General features: G+C 42.4%; 1 protein-coding gene across 1 annotated transcript in view; it reads right to left on the bottom strand.

The window, feature by feature from the left end:
• LOC126253553 (adenylate cyclase type 2) overlaps positions 1-20,886 on the bottom strand; it is a 330,392-nt gene that overhangs the window by 17,857 nt on the left and 291,649 nt on the right. Inside the window, exons 16-17 of the mRNA XM_049954961.1 lie at positions 20,048-20,152; positions 2,489-2,606 (exon numbers count right to left, since the gene is read on the bottom strand). Coding sequence (XP_049810918.1) covers positions 2,489-2,606; positions 20,048-20,152 — 223 coding nt within the window. The remainder of the gene's footprint in view (positions 1-2,488; positions 2,607-20,047; positions 20,153-20,886) is intronic.

Here is a 20,886-nt window from a genome sequence, read left to right as displayed (position 1 = left end):
GTCTCCGCAATATCCTTTCTTTCAGGAGTGCTAGTTCTGCAAGGTTCGCAGGAGAGCTTCTGTAAAGATTGGAAGCTGGGAGACGAGGTACTGGCAGAAGTAAAGCTGTGAGGACGGGGCGTGAGTCGTGCTTGGGCAGCTCAGTTGGTAGAGCACTTGCCCGCGAAAGGCAAAGGTCCGGAGTTCGAGTCTCGGTCCGGCACACAGTTTTGATCTGCCAGGAAGTTTGACAACTAATGATGTCGGAGAAAGTATAAATCCTTAACTAGCAGTTTTAGGAACCGAATAAAGTAACACTGTAAGGTGCTGTTGGGAATATATTTTAGTAAGTGACTGGTTTCGGTCAAAGATCATTTTTCAGCAAAGGTTAGGTTAACAGCTAGAGTTACCTCGGAATAAAACGACGTCCTGGACGCTGTATGCTCCTTACAAGGTTTCCACTTTAGGTCAGTCCACACGATTAATACACGATATTTTACGGTTGTTGCTGTTCATAGTGATTTATCTCCAACAGCCTAATCGGACATTAATGGCGTTGTCCTCGTATTAATAGACAGTTTGTGACATTTAATTAGGTTCTGGGTCAACTGAAAGCGGCTGCACCAATCACCAGTCGTCTGCTACTTAGCTATGGTCTGCTGTAGGCAACAGCGTCTTTCGCTAACACTACGACGGGCTTTCAGTAAGTAATGCAACACTTTTTTTCAGTATTCCTATACACCACATTATTCTCACTCTTTTGGGCTACAAAACCTTATTTTTCAACAAAATCTCCGGTCAATGCGACGGCGTCACGCCACCTTACTGGGTGGGAAGGAGCTGTATGCCCGCACAGTACCACTCTCCAGGTCGACGTAGGAGCCAGCGTCTTGCTGCATCAGTAACCTATTGCTTCCCACGGGGGGCATCCTTCATTGGGCCAAACAGATGGAAATCGGAAGGAGCGAGAACTCAGCGGGCACGCACCTTAGAGTACCCCAGCTGGTGGATGAATATGCCAACACTACTAACAGAGACCTCCAGTTGTGGACGAGGTATTTGATTGTGATCCGTCCTACATCTCGAATGAATGTGTCCGCACGTTCCAGAGTGGCAGCAGTCAGAGCTGTGTGCCGCCGGTCGGCACGCGGGGGATCTTCACTGACGCCCCGCCCAACGACTCACCATGCTTTTGTTCACTGCCAGGTTTCCGTAGACATTCTACGTGCGCCTATAGATATCTGAGATGCTCTGGGTTTCCACCAAAAGAAGTCAATGGCAGCTACCTGCTAGGAACACACGTCCATTACAGACGCTATTTTGAAAGCTAACAAGGGAACCTCCCCATCGCACCCCCCTCAGATTTAGTTATAAGTTGGCACAGTGGATAGGTCTTGAAAAACTGAACACAGATCAATCGAGAAAACAGGAAGAAGTTGTGTGGAACTATGAAAAGAATAAGCAAAATATACAAACTGAGTAGTCCATGCGTAACATAGGCAACATCAAGGAGAACGTGAGATGAGGAGCGCCGTGGTCCCGTGGTTAGTGTGAGCAGCTGCGGAACGAGAGGTCCTTGGTTAAAGTCTTCCCTCCGGAGAAAATTTTAATTTTTTATTTTCAGACAATTATTATCTGTCCGTTCGTCCGTCCGATGCGATCACTTTTTTGGGAGTGATTATCACATCCAAAAGAAAACCTAAATCGGGCAAGGTACAAGAATCTTTTTACCCATTCGCCAAGTGTACAAGTTAGGTTGGTCGACAACATATTCCTGTGACGCACATGCCGTCACCAGTGTCGTATCGAATATATCAGACGTGTTTTCCTGTGGAGGAATCGGTTGACCTATGACCTTGCGATCAAATGTTTTCGGTTGCCATTGGAGAGGCACGTCCTTTCGTCCACTAATCGCACGGTTTTGCGGTGCGGTCGCAAAATACAGACACTAAACTTATTACAGTGAACAGAGACGTCAATGAACGAACGGACAGATAATAGTTTTGCGAAAATAAAGAAAGTAAACTTTTCACTCGAGGGGAGACTTGAACCAAGGACCTCTCGTTCCGCAGCTGCTCACGCTAACCACGGGACCACGGCGCTCCTCAGCTCAGTGTCTCCTTGATGTTGCTTATGTTGCGCATGGACTACTCAGTTTGTATATTTTGCTTATTTTTTCATAGTTCCACAAAACTTCTTCCTGTTTTCTCGATTGATCTGTGTTCAGTTTCTCAAGGCCTATCCACGGTGCCAACTTATAACTAAATCTGAGGGGGGTGCGATGGGGAGGTTTCCTTGTAAGTATAGTGTCGCCACCTATCGGAACTTCATGAACCTATAGTGTCTGAACCGAGAATACTCCACAATGTCCCACAGTAAATTCCGCATTTTTTCAAATCAAACTGGCTGTGAAAAAAGGGTTGCATTAATTATTAACGCCCTTTGTATTTTGAATATTTAGCCTGATGGGGAAAAAAGGATGTAAGACTAGGGTGATGTGGCGACTCACCTATTCTGAGCTTGAACCTCTGGAAGGACTCCCTGTTGATCTGGTCGAGAATGGTCATCAGCTGAACGGCGAATTCAACCAGGATGACCACATTGTGCTCCTGCTGGCGGCAAGCGTCCTGCAACAGACGCACGGGTCGGTACCTCGATGGCGCTCTGTTTAGCACACTGCTTGAGCCCGGCAACTGGCTCACACGTGGACAACGTGATGCCTACTGCACTACTCTGAATGAGGACCACATTGTCTGATGAAATGTCAGCTTATTTAGTTCAGAGATTAAAATCATGAAACTACTAACAATTAAGAAAACTACACTGTTCTGCAAAACTTAAGGACACGGTAGATCAAGTAACATAACATGTCAAGTTATTGGTGGAATGTGTGTAAGCGCTGGTGCATGTTGCCAGAGGTCTCCCTGTCGTGTACATATGGCGTGAGGCCAGCGTGATTATAGTGTTAAATGGGGCTGCCTCCGTAACACGAGTCAATTGAAGGAACTGGAAAAGACAAAGTGTCTTAATTACAACATGCCGGGTGACAACACCTGGACGACTTCATAATGGATAGAGCCGTCGGGAAACTGTAAGAAGGATCAGCTGGTACGAGTGTAGGCAAGGACTTTGGTATTACTCACAGCATTGTTTGACGTACATGGCGAGCGTTCCAGACCACAGTCACTCCTGTCCGAAGGAGAGGATGTGGGTGACCACTGTCTACTACAGCAACAGATGACCGATTCAGTGTGCAAAAGACAAGAAGGAACACTCGTCAAATAGCGTGTAACAAGATTCAAGGGGACTGCAAGATATACCATCTCATGCTCCACAGTGGCTCCGCGACTCCATGGGGGTGGTGTCTTTGCCTGACAACCACACATCGGCGTCACCGGTAGGGATGGTGCCAAGAGCAAAGAGACTGGTCCAACGAGGAGCAGCGTAGCGTGCTCTTTTCGGCTGAAAGAAGATTCGCTTTGAGTAGTGATTCTGGAGGACCATAATGTTGCCTTGGTTGTGTCCACTAGGCTACAGAAGTTTCACCGGAAGCCCTAACACATTCTCCATACGGTCCCGATCCCTCCCCATGCGATTTGCATATTTTTGGAGCCCTGAAGAAAGGCATTCGTGGCTGTTGATTTGTTTCGGAGGAAGAGGTGCACGTCTGGGGCAATCATGGTTCCGCAGGGAACTGCAAATATTTTTCCATGAAGGCACTGGGCATCTTGTCTCACACTGGAGTAGATGTATTAACAGTTATGGCTACTGCTTTTGAAGTAACTGACAGTTTACTTACTTTTTCCGTCTCCCTCGTTTACATTTAACTGTCCATTATACATAGCAGTGATGCATCATGAGAATGTTACTTTCGTCCTTGCATAGCAGCGTAATTAACCTCGGAATGACGGAGAACTGAATTAATTCTCAAGCGTCGTCATGTCAAAGATTATCATTTACACGGCTGAACTAATAATAATTGGGACACGATGAAGAATGGGTTGTCTTTGGCTATGCCTCGATATGGCAAGAGGAACAACACCACACTTTTATCGAGATTACGAAAATATAAAACTGAAGTTGCCAAAAAGTCCATTTCGAGTCGTTTCGCCATCTCTAGTCCTAAGGAATCCTCAATGGGAGACGAGTGAAGTCACTGATACATTACGCAAAAATCCTAGCTACTTTACGATGCTATTTAAGAATTCATGAAAACAACTAGAACGAGCATTTTATAGATTGACTTTATTCGAATGTGTCCCTCAAGTTACAGCAGAAGTGGTGGATTCGCGTCCACGTATGAGCGATCGATACGGTTCGAAGCCAGTTCGCCACAGTTCAGTGAAGAAAAAGGTTCCCACTTTGTTTGAATGTTCTTGAAATTTATATTATTATCCTCCAGACATTGCTATTATTGCAGCCTATCTGAATGATATCCTGGGAAATGTCATTACTGACAGTCCTGCAGTTTTTTATTTTTCGTAATGCTGTACTCCATTTACGTAGATTGAAATGAACTGACGCTGAGTTACGATATTTGTGATATAAGGACTCAGAAAACTCCTGCGATATTTACGCTCACTTCTCTATACGACAGAAGAGAACTATCACTTTTTCATCTTTAAAGAATAGTATGTACTGAAAAGAAAGATTATTTCAATACTATACGAAAGTTAGAAAAGATAAATCAATTACAAGTTGAGTTACAAATTAATGAGAGCTAAAATAAAACAGTAACACTCCAAAGGAAAAATATATTAGACACTAAAATGCAGAAAATTGAATCAAGCATGCAGTAGAAAAAAATAAATCCGTAAATCAGCTTTCGACTTCCAGACCACAAAAGATACTGTAGTGAAAAGAAAACTGTATTATTCAAATAATGTACTGCTACATTAGACACTATCATGCTACTTGAGTGTAACGGAAACAAGAAACAACGCAGACCATCTACGACAGCAAATAATACATGCTACATTTTACAGCGGAAAATAAACTGCAGTTTAACGAGAAGGAAGCAGCGAAATAATGAAAATGAAGCAACAAAAAGAAGTGAGCAGAAGCAGTAAGCTGCAGCAGTCAACAGGCCACGTACATGTGGAATGTTGCCATCGTAACCTCTGGCTTTCAGTCTGTTTTGCGTAACTAATAATTTACTCAGAAGACCGATGGTTCTGCACAATATATGGAGGAGTGATATAGTAAGTAACAGCTTCTACATCTACATGGTTATTCCGCAACACGAACTTTAGCGCTTGACTGTTGGTGCAATACACCATTTTCATATCGTATCTCTGTCGTTTCACCCTAGAATATCTCGTGGGGAAGAATGAAAACCTAAATATGTCCGTGCGAACCCTAAATTCTCTAATTTTATGGCGAGAGTCATTCTTCACTGTGTAGTTGGCAGGGGTGGGGCAACAAAATGATTTGGTAATTGAAGGAGATCGTGCATTGAAATTTTGAGAAAAGATTTCGCCGCAGTGGAACACTTACTTCTTTCAGTGGTTAAAGTCATAATCTGCTTATCACACCCATGAAATGCTCTCCCACCTTTAGCTATAACACAAAATGAACACGCTCTTCTTTGAACTTTCACAACGTTTTCTGTCAATTCTATCTTATAAGGATCCTATACTCTACAGCACTACTGTAGAAGAAGACGTGAAAACTTAGTGTAAGTAGTTTCTTGAGTGGCTCTGTCGCACGTCCTTAGTGTTCTGTTTGGTTGGTCTGTCCTACAGGACTTTCTATACGATCGTTTCTGTTTAATTTGGTTCCGACTGTAATTCCTGGAGGTGTAGTGCTGGACTACACCCAGACTAGGTCAAACGTCGAAATACAGAAAATATCATCACCAATATGTCTCGAAAATATATGCTGGGGAAAACCTAAGAAATTGTAACTGCTTGTCTGTCAGAAATGTTTTGGCTTTCTTGTAAACAAAGTGCGCCTAAGGCTTTTTCATATACGACACATAAAATTGGTTGGGTTCTCTTGCATTCGCTGTTCTTAAATCAATTGGTGTGTTAATATCTATATCGTAGTTACAAATTATTGGGAGGTTTTCATAGAGCTATACTATCAGCAATGCTACCCATCAGTAAATGATTTTACGGCCGCCTGAAAGCGAGAACTCTGAGTTGCTAGACAGAGCGTGTGTGTTGCAGAACTCCGAATGGTAATGCACAATTAATATTTACTACATTATCGGTTATCTGGTGCAATTAACACTGTGAATGACATTAAATGAGAATAATTATTGGTACTACTGGCTTAAAAGCATACAACATGTACGCTAAAACTTCAGAAAGCGTTAAAATGAACGACAGATGATTTGAGATGCGTTGGAAAGTTGCGATGTAAATGGTCACGTAGCCCATTGCGCAGCTATATAACAACTGGAAATTTACTTAGTGAATTGTGACTGGCTCAAAAGTTGCTTGTTTACATAATTTCTATTTCAAGTTGTGAGAAGTTGCTTTTCTGTTAGTATACGAAAATTGGCGGTGACGCTGATGGACACTGCATGGCGTTCTGTTAATGCTAGACTGTAGATACATTTAGGCCCTTCTGGAAAAACGTAATTTCTTATCAGAGAACTCGTTGGCTCCATTAACTAATCCGCATGTGTGTTGTTAAATAAATAGCAAGTTTTAGTTCGATTTAGATGTTAAGAGTAGTGGGTTTTCTCGTAAAGTGGAGTACCTATCCTAGATCATATTTTCAGTCATATTTTATTTGATAATATCTTGTTCTATTAATATTATCAAAAATGGGGGAAATTTGCAGAAAGACTGATCTGCAGAAATCAGTGGGGGCTTCGATCGATTACGCAGCAGATTTTTGTGGTTAGGAATCTTAGTGCAAAAGCACCGTGATTTCCACTCTTGCACTTACCATTTCCTCCAGACTACAACTGTTATTTCTATAGTAATACGGGATGAGACAGTTAAATATTACGAATTATATTTTTCAAATACAATATAAGAAATAAATATGAAGAGGTCACAATCCACAAGACGGTGGATTCGGTATACGACGAGAATGAAGATGCATTGGACCATGCGATTTTTTAGCGATTAAAATGGTCTTGCGACTGCCTAATATAACATTTAAGTATTACGAAAAAAATACAGTTTGACTGGCGTTTATGTCCAGTTACTACTATAAATTACGTAAACTGCCGTGCTTTACATCAACATCTATACTACGCAAGCGATCTTCTGTATGTGGTGAAGAACTCTTCTAATAGGAGTTCAACCACGCTGTTCCACGCACGATCGGTGCGCTAGAAAGATGACTGTCTGTAAGCCTCCGTTTGAAATCGTATATCTCTGATACGACCAGTGCAGTGCCAGAGACTGTGCAGATGTGTGCGTTTCTAGTGGCGCCCATTAGCACTTGTAGAAAACCGTCTCTGGCTGTTTGACATCAGGATGACGAACGTCTATCAATACAGAGCCGGTTAAGACGTAGACACTGCAATAATTACAATAGATAGTTGTTCGTGCTTAAGTTTTGGGGTTATCAACTGAAGATCCAGTTTATATAGGAATCGTGGTTCTCTTCTCAGAACCGTCTCTATAGCATGCGTTATTTGAACTCCGAAATTCTGTCGGGACGAAGAGCACTCTAAGATTTGGTGGAGGAGACAATTCTACATAATGAAGATGTTACTACACAAATAAATGTAGGTGGTTCTTTCACCTTAAATCACTTAAATCGATTTTTCATGCTTGTGTGTTTTTGCATCCTTCATTGAACTTCTTTGCGGGCAATGAATTGTCTTTCCGCAGGAAATCTTTCGGTGCCAAATGTCAGCCATGTTTACTGGACATGACGCTACATAAGGTTACGGATGGAGAAAAGTAGCATTGAACCCCTAGTACATTACGACTTTCCACTGGAATACTTCAGTCATCGTTCTGAAGACTTTTTCAAAGTTCGTAATTGTCTCGCATTGCGGTGCACACGTTTGAAACTTGGCTCAGAGATGGCCACAACCCTCCTCTGTAATAGTGAGAAAGCGTGGCTCGTTCCGACGTCACTCTCGGTCTAAGAGACGCTTGAAAGAGCAACTTGTCGACAGGTGCGAAATATAGACCACAGGCCACAGCTGAAAGGTTCATGTGAGGTGTAAGGCGAGTTAATGACGTCACACTGGCACCAAATTTCCGTAATTCTGCCCAACGCCACCGTGGTCGTGACACACGATGACAGGGTCGTCACATCCTCCCTTACCCACCATTTCACCTCTTCTTTTGCCGCTTCGGCGATGGAGTTCAGAAATGCGACACTCAGCGTTGAAATCACGCAGTTTTCTTAAGTGTGTCATAGGAAAACATCTTACACACAGCGCCGCTCAGAATCAACTGGAAAGAACCTCAGAGGGTGGTACAAATGGCGTCAATGGAACAACCACTCTCCTTGCAGCGTTGATTCCCACACAATACGCCATCGCAAAAGACAGTTTGCAGTGCGTTCTTGACCATTTTCGACAATGCTCACTGGACGTTTTAAATCTAGTCTGAGGACATCGTGAGGCTTAAGACCCGCTGAACTTGATCTGACCCTTTTGGAGTGTGGTGTAACTGCAATGTTTGGTCTGGTATGCAGGGTAGAACCACTGGCGACTGTTCAAAACACTTGCATTCCCGGCCTACGCTTGTGTGGCACATCTTGCATGATTCGATATCTCCTATCCTCCTTTATTAACAACGTTTTTTGACTGCAGTCTTATACGTGGTCGAATAGCTATTGGCTGCTGACTTCTGTCCCTCACGCATAAAAATTTAATGCGAATGGAGCATATAAAACCTCTACATAAATCCACAGATATCTGAAACTCGGTATCTATCCAGACACCTTTAAGGGGGGTAGGACGTCAAACGGGCCGACTTGGATCAGGAGAGGCACCACAGGACATTTTAATTTCCACTGTCTATACTTTAACAAGCAAATTCAAAAAACTTTGTCAGCATGACCAGGAAGGATTCAGGATTCACACTCGTAGCAGTGGAAGTTCAAAAACATAACAAAATAATTTTTTTTACATTTGAAGTCTCATCATTTTTTCACATACTATTGGCTGCATTTGTTGCTATAGGTACACTTTTCTTCATAAGTAAGAGAGGCTGTTCGATGAATTTTGCACAGCATACAAACTATACTTACAGGTGTCTGAAACTCTAGAACCTATTCAATTTATGAAAAAATGAATGAGCTGTTACGTTTTAAACTTTATGTTTAGAAAAAAATCAAATTTTGTAGTTAATTATCTCAATTTTTACCACAGTTTTTAATAGATTTGGAAAATACTAGAGTTTAATACACCTGTAAGTATGGTTTGTATGCTGTGCAAAATTCACCAAAGAATCTCTCTTACTTGTGAAGAAAAATGTACCTATAGCAACAAATGCAGCCAACAGTAAGTGAAAAAATGATGAAATTTCATATCTAAAAAAAATTATTTTGATATGTTTTTGCATTTTCACTGCTATGAGTATGAATTCTGAATCCTTCCTGGTCATAATGACAAAGTTTTATGAATTTATTTGTAAAAGTGTAGGCAGTGGAAATTAAAATGTCCTGTGGTGCCTCTCCTGCTCCAAGTCGGCCCGATTGACGTCCTATCCCCCTTAAGAATGGGCTCTTCTCTTTGCAATAGAGAGATGCATCACCGCTGTGGCCTACTGTAGAATTACAAGAATCTTGGGCGGCTTTGACTAGCGGACGATTCGAATTCATCGGGAAATACTGTCCCGGCTAATGCTTTTCCCTTGGCTCTGATAACACGCCTCGATTTCCGCAACACTGGACGAGGGGCAATTAATTCCGATTTTTCAAAACTTCGCGTTCCGTTGCGCCCACCAGTAAGCGAACAAGGACGGCCGCCTAACGCGAGTTTCGCTGCGAGGCATTTTTCGGTCGAACGCAGATGTAAAGTGAGGCGTTCAGATTCCGCAGCTGGGATTATTGGCACGCAGTGCGGGCTCCCGCTTTGAGTTTCGCCGGTTTAATTTCCGGCTCAGCGGTGACGTCACAGTGCAGCGGTAGCAGTAGCAGCAGCAGCAGCGGAGGCGGCGGCGGCGGCGGCGGCTGCGACGACGAAAGCGGCAAAGCGTTGCGCGAAGCGAAGCGGGCACCCGGCCTGTGGCGCGGTGTCGGGGCGAGCTGATTAAGGCGCTGGTGAGAGGAGGCGGCAGCACACACACAGAAACAGCGGCGACTACGGGCACGGCAACTGGCGTGCCTCCACACTTACTTTGGCTTCGTCCTGCAATGTGGGCGCGGCGGGTCGAAGGCGCAGCGCCGGAACACAGAATCTCATTAGCGTTAGTGTCGATGACGCACACACACACACACACACACACACACACACACACAAGCACGTGGGTGATCCAGCAACTAAAGATCCTTTGACTTCAATAAATTCAACAACCTATTTTGTCAACGAAAACACGTCACATACGAAACTGAAACTCTCTGCGTAATCATTTCTTCTGTTTGAGCGTATCTCATATCTGTCCAAGAGCTTTAGAGGTAACATGGTGTAGGCGACTCCTGCCAGTCCCTCAAGTTTGTTCAGAGCATTCTCCACCTCGGCATCAGTTCCTAACCATTTTCTGCCCCGGATCTCGCTGACAGTGAGAAAACGAAAATCTCTAGAAATATGTTGCAAACTGGAAAGAGGAGGTTCAAAACTTCCCCATCGAAATTAGCAGCGAGCCCTCCGGTTGCAGCAGTAATGTCAGGGAGGGAATTTTCGTGAGAATGCACAATACCGATAGAAGGGCATTCTCTCATTACTAGAAGGGCATTCTGTTAGCAAAAAGGTGAATGGCCTTCGGATCATGATGCACAAATTTTAACTCTAAAAGATTTTCGTGCTGCAACACATGTTAAATATAGTTATCAACGGTTTAGGGAATCTGATCCAGTTGCTGTAGAGACCTTTGTAAACCTTATCTTTAACTAGTTCTAAGTTCTAGGGGACTAATGACCTCAGAAGTTGAGTCCCATAGTGCTCAGAGCCATAAACCTTATGAAGGAACAAGAGTGGCAAGATGTTTATAGCGCTGATACAGTAGCTGATAAATATAATGCTTTTCTCAAGGCTTTTCTCGTGCTCTTTGAAAGTTCCTTTCCGTTAGAACGTTCAAAACAGGGTACTAGCACTAACAAGCAGCCTGGGTGGATGACTAGAGGGATAAGAATATCTTGTAGAACAAAGAGGCAATTATATCAAAACGTTAGAAACAGGCAAAATCTAAATGCAGCAGCCCATTACAAACGGTATTGTAAGGTGGTTAAAAATGTTATTAGGAAGGCAAAAAGTATGTGGTGTGCAGATAGAATAGCTAAGTCTCAGGATAAAATTAAAACCATATGGTCAATCGTAAAGGAAGTGGCTGGTCTGCAGAGACAGGTCGAGGATATAGAATCAGTGCGTAGTGGGAATGTCCATGTTACTGATAAGTCGCTTATATGTACAGTATTTAATGATCACTTTCTGAATATAGCAGGTGAACTAAATAGAAACCTAGTCCCAACAGGGAATCACATAGCGCTCTTAGAAAAAAGTGTTCCGAGACTGTTACCTGAAATGCTCCTCCATAATACTGACAAGAGGGAGATTGAGTTAATAATTAAATCACTAAAGACCAAGAACTCTCATGGATATGACGGGGTATCTAGCAGAATACTGAAGTATTGTTCTATGTATGTTAGCCAAGTACTTAGCCATGTCTGTAACTTTTCCTTTAGGAGTGGTCGGTTTCCTGACCGATTAAAGTACTCGGTAGTGAAGCCATTTTATAAAAAGGGAGACAGGGATAATGTTGACAATTATAGACCTATTTATATGCCATCGGTGTTTGCTAAAGTTATCGAGAGGGTTGTATATACAAGGTTACTGGAGCATTTAAATGCACTTAATTTGCTGTCAAATATACAGTTTGGTTTTAGAAATGGTTTAACAACGGAAAATGCTATATTCTCTTTTCTCTGTGAGGTTTTGGACGGATTAAATAAAAGGTTGCGAACGCTAGGTGTTTTCTTTGATTTAACGAGGGGTTTTGACTGTGTTGACCACAAAATGTTACTGCAGAAGTTGGACCATTATGGAGTAGCTTACAATTAGTTCGCCTCTTACTTTAAGAACAGAAAGCAGAAGGTAATTCTCCGCAATATTGAGAGTGGTAGTGATGTTCAGTCGCAATGGGGCACTGTTAAGTGGGGCGTTCCCCAAGGGTCGGTGCTGGGGCCACTGCTGTTCATTATTTATATAAATGATATGCCTTCTAGTATTACAGGTGATTCAAAAATATTTCTGTTTGCTGATGACACCAGCTTGGTAGTGAAGGATCTTCTGCGTAATATTGAAACAGTATCAAGTAATGTAGTTCATGAAATAAGTACGTGGCTTGTGGAAAATAATTTGATGCTAAATCACAGTAAGTCTCAGTTTTTACAGTTTCTAACTAACAATTCAACAAGAACCGATATTTTGATCAGACAGAATGGGCATATTATAAGCGAGACGGAACAGTTCAAGTTCCTAGGCGTTCGGATAGATAGTAAGCTGTTGTGGAAAGCCCACGTCCAGGATCTTGTTCAGAAACTAAATGCTGCTTTATTTACCATTAGAACAGTATCTGAAATAAGAGACAGTTCAACACGAAAAGTAGTCTACTTCGCATATTTTCATACACTTATGTCGTATGGTATTATTTTTTGGGGTAATTCTTCTGATTCAAAAAGCGTATTTTTGGCTCAAAAAGGGGCTGTTCGAGCTAAATGTGGTGTAAGTTGGAGAACCTCTTGTCGACCCCTATTCAAAAATCTGGGAATTCTGACATTGCCCTCACAGTATATATTTTCTTTAATGTCGTTTGTTGTTAGCAATATTAGCCTATTCCCAAGAGTTAGCAGCTTTCACTCAGTTGATACTAGGCAGAAATCAAATCTACCTGAGGAATGCACTTCCTTGACTCTTGTGCAGAAAGGAGTGCAGTATTCTGCTGCATCCATTTCAATAAGCTACCACAAGAACTCAAAAATCTTAGCAGTAGCCCAAACTCTTTTAAGTCTAAACTGAAGAGTTTCCTCATGGCTCACTCCTTCTATTCTGTCGAGGAGCTCCTGAAAGAGCTAAAAAATTAAGCAAACTCCAGTGTTACATTGTTGATTTTCTTTATTTAAACTTACGACTTGTCGCCTGAATAAGTTTTTTATATTTCATTTTATCTGTTTCTATTATCGTGTTATAATTCCATGTATTGACTCGTTCCATGACCATGGAGACTTCTCCTTAATTTGGTCCCACGGAACAATAAATAAATAAATAAATAAAAGAATTTCGTGACTATGATTTTGGAATCTTCGCCGTAATTTTTTTGGTGTGTAGTGTCTTTTCATATGAAATCTGTTAGGAAAAAACAGAATAGAGACAGACAGACAGACAGATAGATAGAGAGAAGACGAGTTATTTTGACATTTTTCGCTTTTGTACTGTTTTTTCGATGATAATCGGATGATTCCACTTCAGTACGATGAAGTGATTCACCCACGCCTCACCACCGGTAAAAATTTGATCAAGTAAAACATTTCCATTTCCGTGATACTGTTGCGAAAATGTAAATGTTGCAGCTATTTTCCGTTTTGTCAGAGTCGTTCCGTCGTCGGGAAACATATTGTGTACGAATTTCGCTATAGTCAAGACAGTTTTGCCGAGCAAATAAGGAGAAATATTTGGAGTTTTTCATATCATCTGTGGTAAGTGACGGATGTTTGGTTCGAGTTTCGTTATGCACGTCTGTCCGTCCATTGGTGAACATTTCACATCTCTTCACCATCCTATAATGATACCCTTTGTTTAGCTGGTGGCAGATTTTCGCAGAGCCGGTTGCTGTGGCCTAGCGGTTCTAGGCGCTTCAGTCCGGAACTGTGCTGCTGCTACGGTCAGAGGTTCGAATCTTGCCTCGAGCATGGATGTGTGTGATGTCCTTAGGTTAGTTAGGTTTAAGTGGTTCTAAGTCTAGGGGACTGATGGCCTCAGATGTTAAGTCCCATAGTTCTTAGAGCCATTTGAACCATTTTTGCAGATCTCAACTTGAGACCATTCAAAACATGAAAAACAGCTATGACCTTACGGTCGGCGGACCTTCTCATCACACAGTTTATTGTAAACTATCACAGAGTGCATAACAACGAGTTGTTTCCACTGGCACTCAACAAAACCGAGACAAGAGGTCCAGGAAACATACGACATGGGTAGAAGCCTGATACCAGTCTGCGCAGCGGCAACGCCTTATAGACCGTTACTTCCTGGATTACCCTCGTGCAGCACACACGCACACTGAAGAAGTGGTCGACATCAGCAGCAGACTCTGTCTCCTAAGGACAAAATTTCCTCCAAAGATGTAAACCATCTAGTTAGAAGACTAACTACTTTGAAGAAATCTTGCAACATTTTACTCTGAATTTACTCCTCCCTGCAACTATGATTTAATTTGAATTGCTGTGCTACATGCTTAATGAATGAACTGCACGTACAATGTTGATAAGCGACCAGCTACTGCAAACTGGAATGTCTTGATATCAGAAGCTAAATTAAAATGATCATTATACACAACGGGCACGATTGACATGGATTAGCAAGTTGCTTTTACAATTTTATATATTTCACAAATAGTAAGTTGCTCTTATTTTTAAATGTCATCCTTACTGTCTTATTCTCGACAACCCGACTCAATCAAATAATTGTCAACAGCCACTTCGAAAAGAAAACATTTTGTGAAGGACAGCAATTAAAGATGTTAAATATTAATTTATGCTTGAAACTTGTCTTCTGCCAAAGAAAGTATTGGTCAAAATGACTTTAGACACAATATTGATTAAGCAGACAGTGCTGCCTTTAAACAGAACTGCTTCAAAAAGCCGTGTACAGAATGGACTGTTTCTTTAAATTCGTGACCTAATGTCCAATAACTGAGTAACTCTACAAAATGTGAACCTGAGAGTATTGAACCAAGGATAACGCGGTGACAAAAAACATTTTGAAGGGCTATCTCCAGCAATGCGTACGGCTATCATCCGTCTCTTAGTACAAATGATATGGCTATTTGAGGTATCTAGTATCAAAACCGGCCAAGTCATTAAATTTTCGAAAATGAGCTCAAGTTATCATTTCAGATCACTATCAGATGAAACAAGAATGTGCTTCAAAATCGAACATTTCTTCGTGTTAGACAGCACTGTATTCTAGGTTGTGTGACAGAATGGGCCAGGTCTTACAGGCAGTGAATTTAGAAACTGCCGTCAAGCAACGAAAAACAATTTCAGTATTGACGGCGTTCTTTTGTCATTATCATGTATTGTAATGTGTACATTGCGTCTGTGGTTCACCTGAAATATCTAATGTGAGAGCAAAAGCGAAGACTTAAAACAACAGTATTACTCAGTTTATGTGGACTGATTCTAATAACATGTCTGATTATTTGCAAATCATTTCCTTTTTATTGTGTTCAAGATATGAGCAAACTACAAGCTTTTAGTGAGAGAAATCCTGCTTGGTATTGTACTCAGTTTTCGGATGTCCTCCTTGATATGCCAGTGCGTATTTACGATAAAATGCTTTTTTATTGTTTTAAAGATAAGTAATTGCAATGTTACTTTTTATTGTAATTGCTTTATTTAAAAGACTTTTTTGGTACTTAAAAAAATAGTTTTATAAAACGACAATAAAATTACATAAAATTGCAACAAAGATGGGCAAGTCAAAACTGAAAAAATAGAACTTAAATATTAAACCATTAAGGATGTAACTATGAAAGAATAACATTTGTGGCCATCTTTGTTTTGTGACTAGAGGTTTTTCTGTCCACACTGAAAAATATGCCTTCAATGATTTGGCCGATTTTGATACTAAGTGCCTCATTTATATAAAGAGAGCATGTAATGATGGGTTTTATTGTTTGTTTTAGTTTCCAAATAGTAAAAGGTGTGACGTTGGACTATTGAATCATGGTGACATTATCTGCGTACGTATTACACAAATGTTATGTGTAAAATAAGAATTGATTTTCTACGAGGACATTCTAGGTAGAACTTCTTTCAGTCTCCTTGATGCCTTCGATTTAAACGGTATCAAAAGTCGAATGGTTGGACGATAGTCACTACTTGTATCACAGACAGATTAACATTATTTATGACTAGCTATGGAAGAAACTCGTGTAGAAGAGAGTGCATAAGAGGGTGCATAAGAGGAGGGACCAAATTTAATCGGGACTGCACACACAACCTCCGAATATTATCATCGGTCTTATGTCGCCCGTCTGCTGCATTCATCCATCACCCACTGATTGTCATTCGCTGGTTGACTGGCCGCCATGCTCTGTGGACTTGCACAGGCACAGAGCGCACGTGATCCACTGCCTAACAGCCTACCAATAACCTAGCCGACCCTGTCGAGGTGGTGAACAATGACGTTCACCTCCCAAGGTCACAGTGAAGGAGCTGTCGCTCTTCACCAGTGGCGACCTTTCACTCAGCCGCTCACTGATTATTTGTAAAGTGTCTCACCACTGCATTCAGGGTCCGACGAGGGATAATTAATTCGTAATTTACCCCTAACGCAAGCCAAATGACTGGTAACTAAACATTACCAACTTGACCTCATATTTTAATCAGAAAAAAGCGTACTTGCAAGATATCAGACCCACCAATCGGCCCCCGCGAAAACTTGGGCCATAATTGTTTCAGTACGCAGTTAGATGTATGGCTGCGAGGTCGATCGACACGGAGATATCGACAGGCAGCCGTAGATCTCATTCCATGCGTATGTCATACCTCGTTGCCGCCGATCAACGTCTCTGGCGCCTTGTGTATGTGTGGCCGCATGCTCATTGGTGCGGTCCGCGGGTTTAAAAGGACGGAGCAAGTGCTGGAGCGTCACTCAACTCGGCTCACTCTGAAGATGGCTGGACGGTATACAGCCGAAATATTAGAAGAAGTCTAATTTATACGGCTGCACATCGGAAATTTTACGAAACAATCTTTGCGCCCGCGAAAATATGAAAAAAGTCATTCACTTGTTTTCGAAAATAGGGAATCAAAGTCTTTGTGCTCAAGTCATGTCATATTCTCGTCTCGTTAGAATTTGCTTCCATTCTTCACTGGTTGTTTGCCTTGAGACTCCTCACTAGGACTCACCATTATTTTTTCATTTTGGTTGTATTCATGATGTTGAACCTTTCTGGGTAATATTTATTCTTTTAAGTACAGCGTTCTTAAATTGTTCATTCCATATTTTTAGTGCGTGCGTGCTTCTTTTCGCTTGTATTTTAAGTACCCCATTACCTATTTAAAGACGTATTACTTTCTCTGTTTACCAATCGAGTTATACAGCACCATATATTCTATGCAGGCTTACAAAAGTGCTTTCCAGCAAGAGGAGGCAACCAGTACGCAGATTTATGACGCTGTTAGTGTGGAAATCATTATGGACACACTTACACAGATACGCTAAGGTGAAGCTCTGCTCCGCGCGGGATTAGCCGAGCGGTCTAGGCGCTGCAGTCATGGACTGTGCGGCTGGTCCCGGCGGAGGTTCGAGTCCTCCCTCGGGCATGGGTGTGTGTGTGTTTGTCCTTAGGATAATGTAGGTTAAGTAGTGTGTAAGCTTAGGGACTGATGACCTTAGCAGTTAAGTCCCATAAGATTTCACACACATTTGGACATTTTTTGTAGATCTGCTGTCAGATGATCTTGTAAAGTGAAACTGGTAGCACAAAGAGAGTCCCTTAGCACCTGTCGGTATGTTTTCTAACATTATTGTTTTGGAATTGTCCAACCACTTTATTATTTCAAGTGTATTTCCCGTAAACACACTAATTTTTCACTTTTTCCTCAGTCCATGAAATTTGGGAGAGCTGTGTGTGGACAAGCCAGTCAGTATCTACAGTTTTAGTGACAGTAAGAGGTAAGTTTCGTGTGGAATTATTCTCACCTAATCGTAATTGTTTTCTTTCTCTGCGGACAATGGCTCCTTTCCTTGCGCTTATGAGTGCCGTGTCTTATGTCTATCTGGTATGTCTAGATGACTGTAAGTGATCTTTTAACAATGTGGTGTCATGTTTATATTATATGATGACGAGAGGAGAGAGAGGGTGGCGCAAAGCTTCCTCATCAAGAACACCGCCAAGGGGACAACAGACATTAACGTGCTATTGCTAGCACCAGTGTCGTATGCTCTCGCTTCACGAGACACTGCGGAAAGATTGAAAATTTAAACGAGGAGATCGGTGCCAAGTCTGTTGATCAAGTAACTTACGCCACCACATCTACCACTGCCAGCCGAATACTGTTAGTGAACACTTCTTCCACCAACTGTATACTACACTACTGGCCAAAAAAATTGCTACACCAAGAAGGAATGCAGATGATAAATGGATATTCATTGGACAAATATATTATACTAGAACTGACATGTGATTACATTTTCACGCAATTTGGGTGCATAGATCCTGAGAAATCAGTGCCCAGAACAACCACCTCTGGCCGTAATAACGGCCTTGATGCGCCTGGGCATTGAGTCAAACAGAGCTTGGATGGCATGTACAGGTACAGCTGCCCATGCAGCTTCAGCACTATACCACAGTGACTGGCGTATTGTGACGTGCCAGTTGCTCGCCCGCCATTGACCAGACGTTTTCAATTGGTGAGAGATCTGGAGAATGTGCTGGCCAGGGCAGCAGTCTAACGTTTTCTGTATCCAGAAAGGGCCGCACAGGACCTGCAACATGCGGTCGTGCATTATCCTGCTGAAATGTAGGGTTTCGCAGGGATCCAATGAAGGGTAGAGCCACGGCTCGTATCACATCTGAAATGTAACGTCCACTGTTCAAAGTGCCGTCAGTGCGAACAAGAGGTGACCGAGACGTGTAACCAATGGCACCCCATACCATCACGCCGGTTGATACGCCAGTATGTCGATAACGAGTACACGCTTCCAATGTGCGTTCACCGCGATGTCGCCAAACACGGATGCGACCATCATGATGCTGTAAACAGAACCTGGATTCATACGAAAATATTACGTTTTGCCATCCGTGCACCCAGGTTCGTCGTTGAGTACACCATCGCTGGCGCTCCTACCTGTGATGCAGCGTCGAGGGTAACCGCAGCCATGGTCTCCGAGCTGATAGTCCATGCTGCTGCAAACGTCGTCGAACTATTGGTGCAGATGGTTGTTCTCTTGCAAACGTCCCCATCTGTTGACTCAGGGATCGAGACGTGACTGTGCAGCCTTGCGGGTAAGATGCCTGTCATCTCGACTGCTTGTGATACGAGGCCGCTGGGATCCAGCACGGCGTTCCGTATTACCCTCCTGAACCCGCCGATTCCATATTCTGCTAACAGTCATTGGATCTCGACCAACGCGAGCAGGTATGTCGCGATACGATAAACCGCAATCGCGATAGGCTACAATCCGACCTTTATCGAAGTCGGAAACGTGATGGTACGCATTTCTCCTCCTTACACGAGGCATCACAACAACGTTTCATCGGTAAACTGCTGTTTGTGTATGAGAAATCGGTTGGAAACTTTCCTCATGTCAGCACATTGTAGGTGTCACCACCGGCGCCAACCTTGTGTGAATGCTCTGAAAATGTAATCATTTGCATATCGTAGCATCTTCTTCCTGCCGGTTAAATTTCGCGCCTGTATCACGTCACCTTCCTGGTGCAGCAATTTCAATGGCCAGTAGAGTAACTGGATGCTTTAGCGGCCTTGGCTACAGGGCCGAGAAGGAGTGAGACTAATGCGGCTGCAAACGGATAAAACTAAGAAATCGCATTTATTTTTATTTTTCCTACTGTTCGTCACTGTAGGAAGCTTGGGATGCTCTATGTAGAGATAGGAAACCTGAAGAGGAGGAATGTAGTGGCAGCAGCGTGGGGCGGAATGGAGCCACTGCCAGGGTAGGAGTGGAGGGTGGAGCGGAGCAGTCGGCGCGCGGGTGAGAGCAGCGAGGCGGGGCGCGACGTGGCTCTGCACTTACCCCTCCGCCGTCCTCCTTGCCAGGCCGCAGCCCTGAAGCCAGCATGTAAGTGCTGCCGATCGTCTTGATTTTCTCGATGCAGCTGAACTTTGGCTTCAGCAGCAGCTGTGGAACAAACGAGCCACAGGTCACACAAAGCCTTTTTCAGTGGCGAGTCCAAAACTCGGCTATACTCAACGGATTGCATTTTTTTCCGTAACGACTAAATAAAGGAAAGCTGCCGTTGCATGAAGAGAACTATCGAATGAAGAGCACAATTGTTCCACTCAGGCAATGATACACTAAAAAAGATGCACCATTAAGAAATTATCCGAACGGGACGGAAATCGGTAGATCTACATCTACATGGATAGTCTGCAAATCACATTTAAGTGCCTGGCAGAGGGTTCATCGAACCATTTTTTTAAAATACAAATCAGCTTTATTGGACTAAAAATTCATGTGGCTACAATAAAATACATTGCCTGCAATGAAATTGTTTTAAGGCTTAATTTAATTCACAATATGAAAGTAAGATACGAAAATAAAAAAATTACAAAATCAGTCTAATTTATTTTAAAAGTTACTTATTTCCTGGCAAATTATCAAAACTATTAAAGAATCGCTGTTAAACATTTTCCACTGATGTGTGCTGCATCTTTACTACTAATACGAGAAAATAATCGAATTATATGAAATCATTTAAAATTTAATTTTGATACTGCTCTACATGGGGTAGATGTTCTAGGAAGCTGTTGGGAAACCCATCTAGTTCCTTGGCGTTGATCGTTGTATCAAAGTAGTTGCAGCTTGACCACCCCAAGAGGATTATGACCCCCACACTGAGGAGCACTGCCCAT

This window comes from Schistocerca nitens, chromosome 4 (genome assembly GCF_023898315.1).
Source record: "Schistocerca nitens isolate TAMUIC-IGC-003100 chromosome 4, iqSchNite1.1, whole genome shotgun sequence".
NCBI lineage: Eukaryota > Metazoa > Arthropoda > Insecta > Orthoptera > Acrididae > Schistocerca > Schistocerca nitens.
This window is presented reverse-complemented; position numbering and strand designations above follow the sequence as displayed.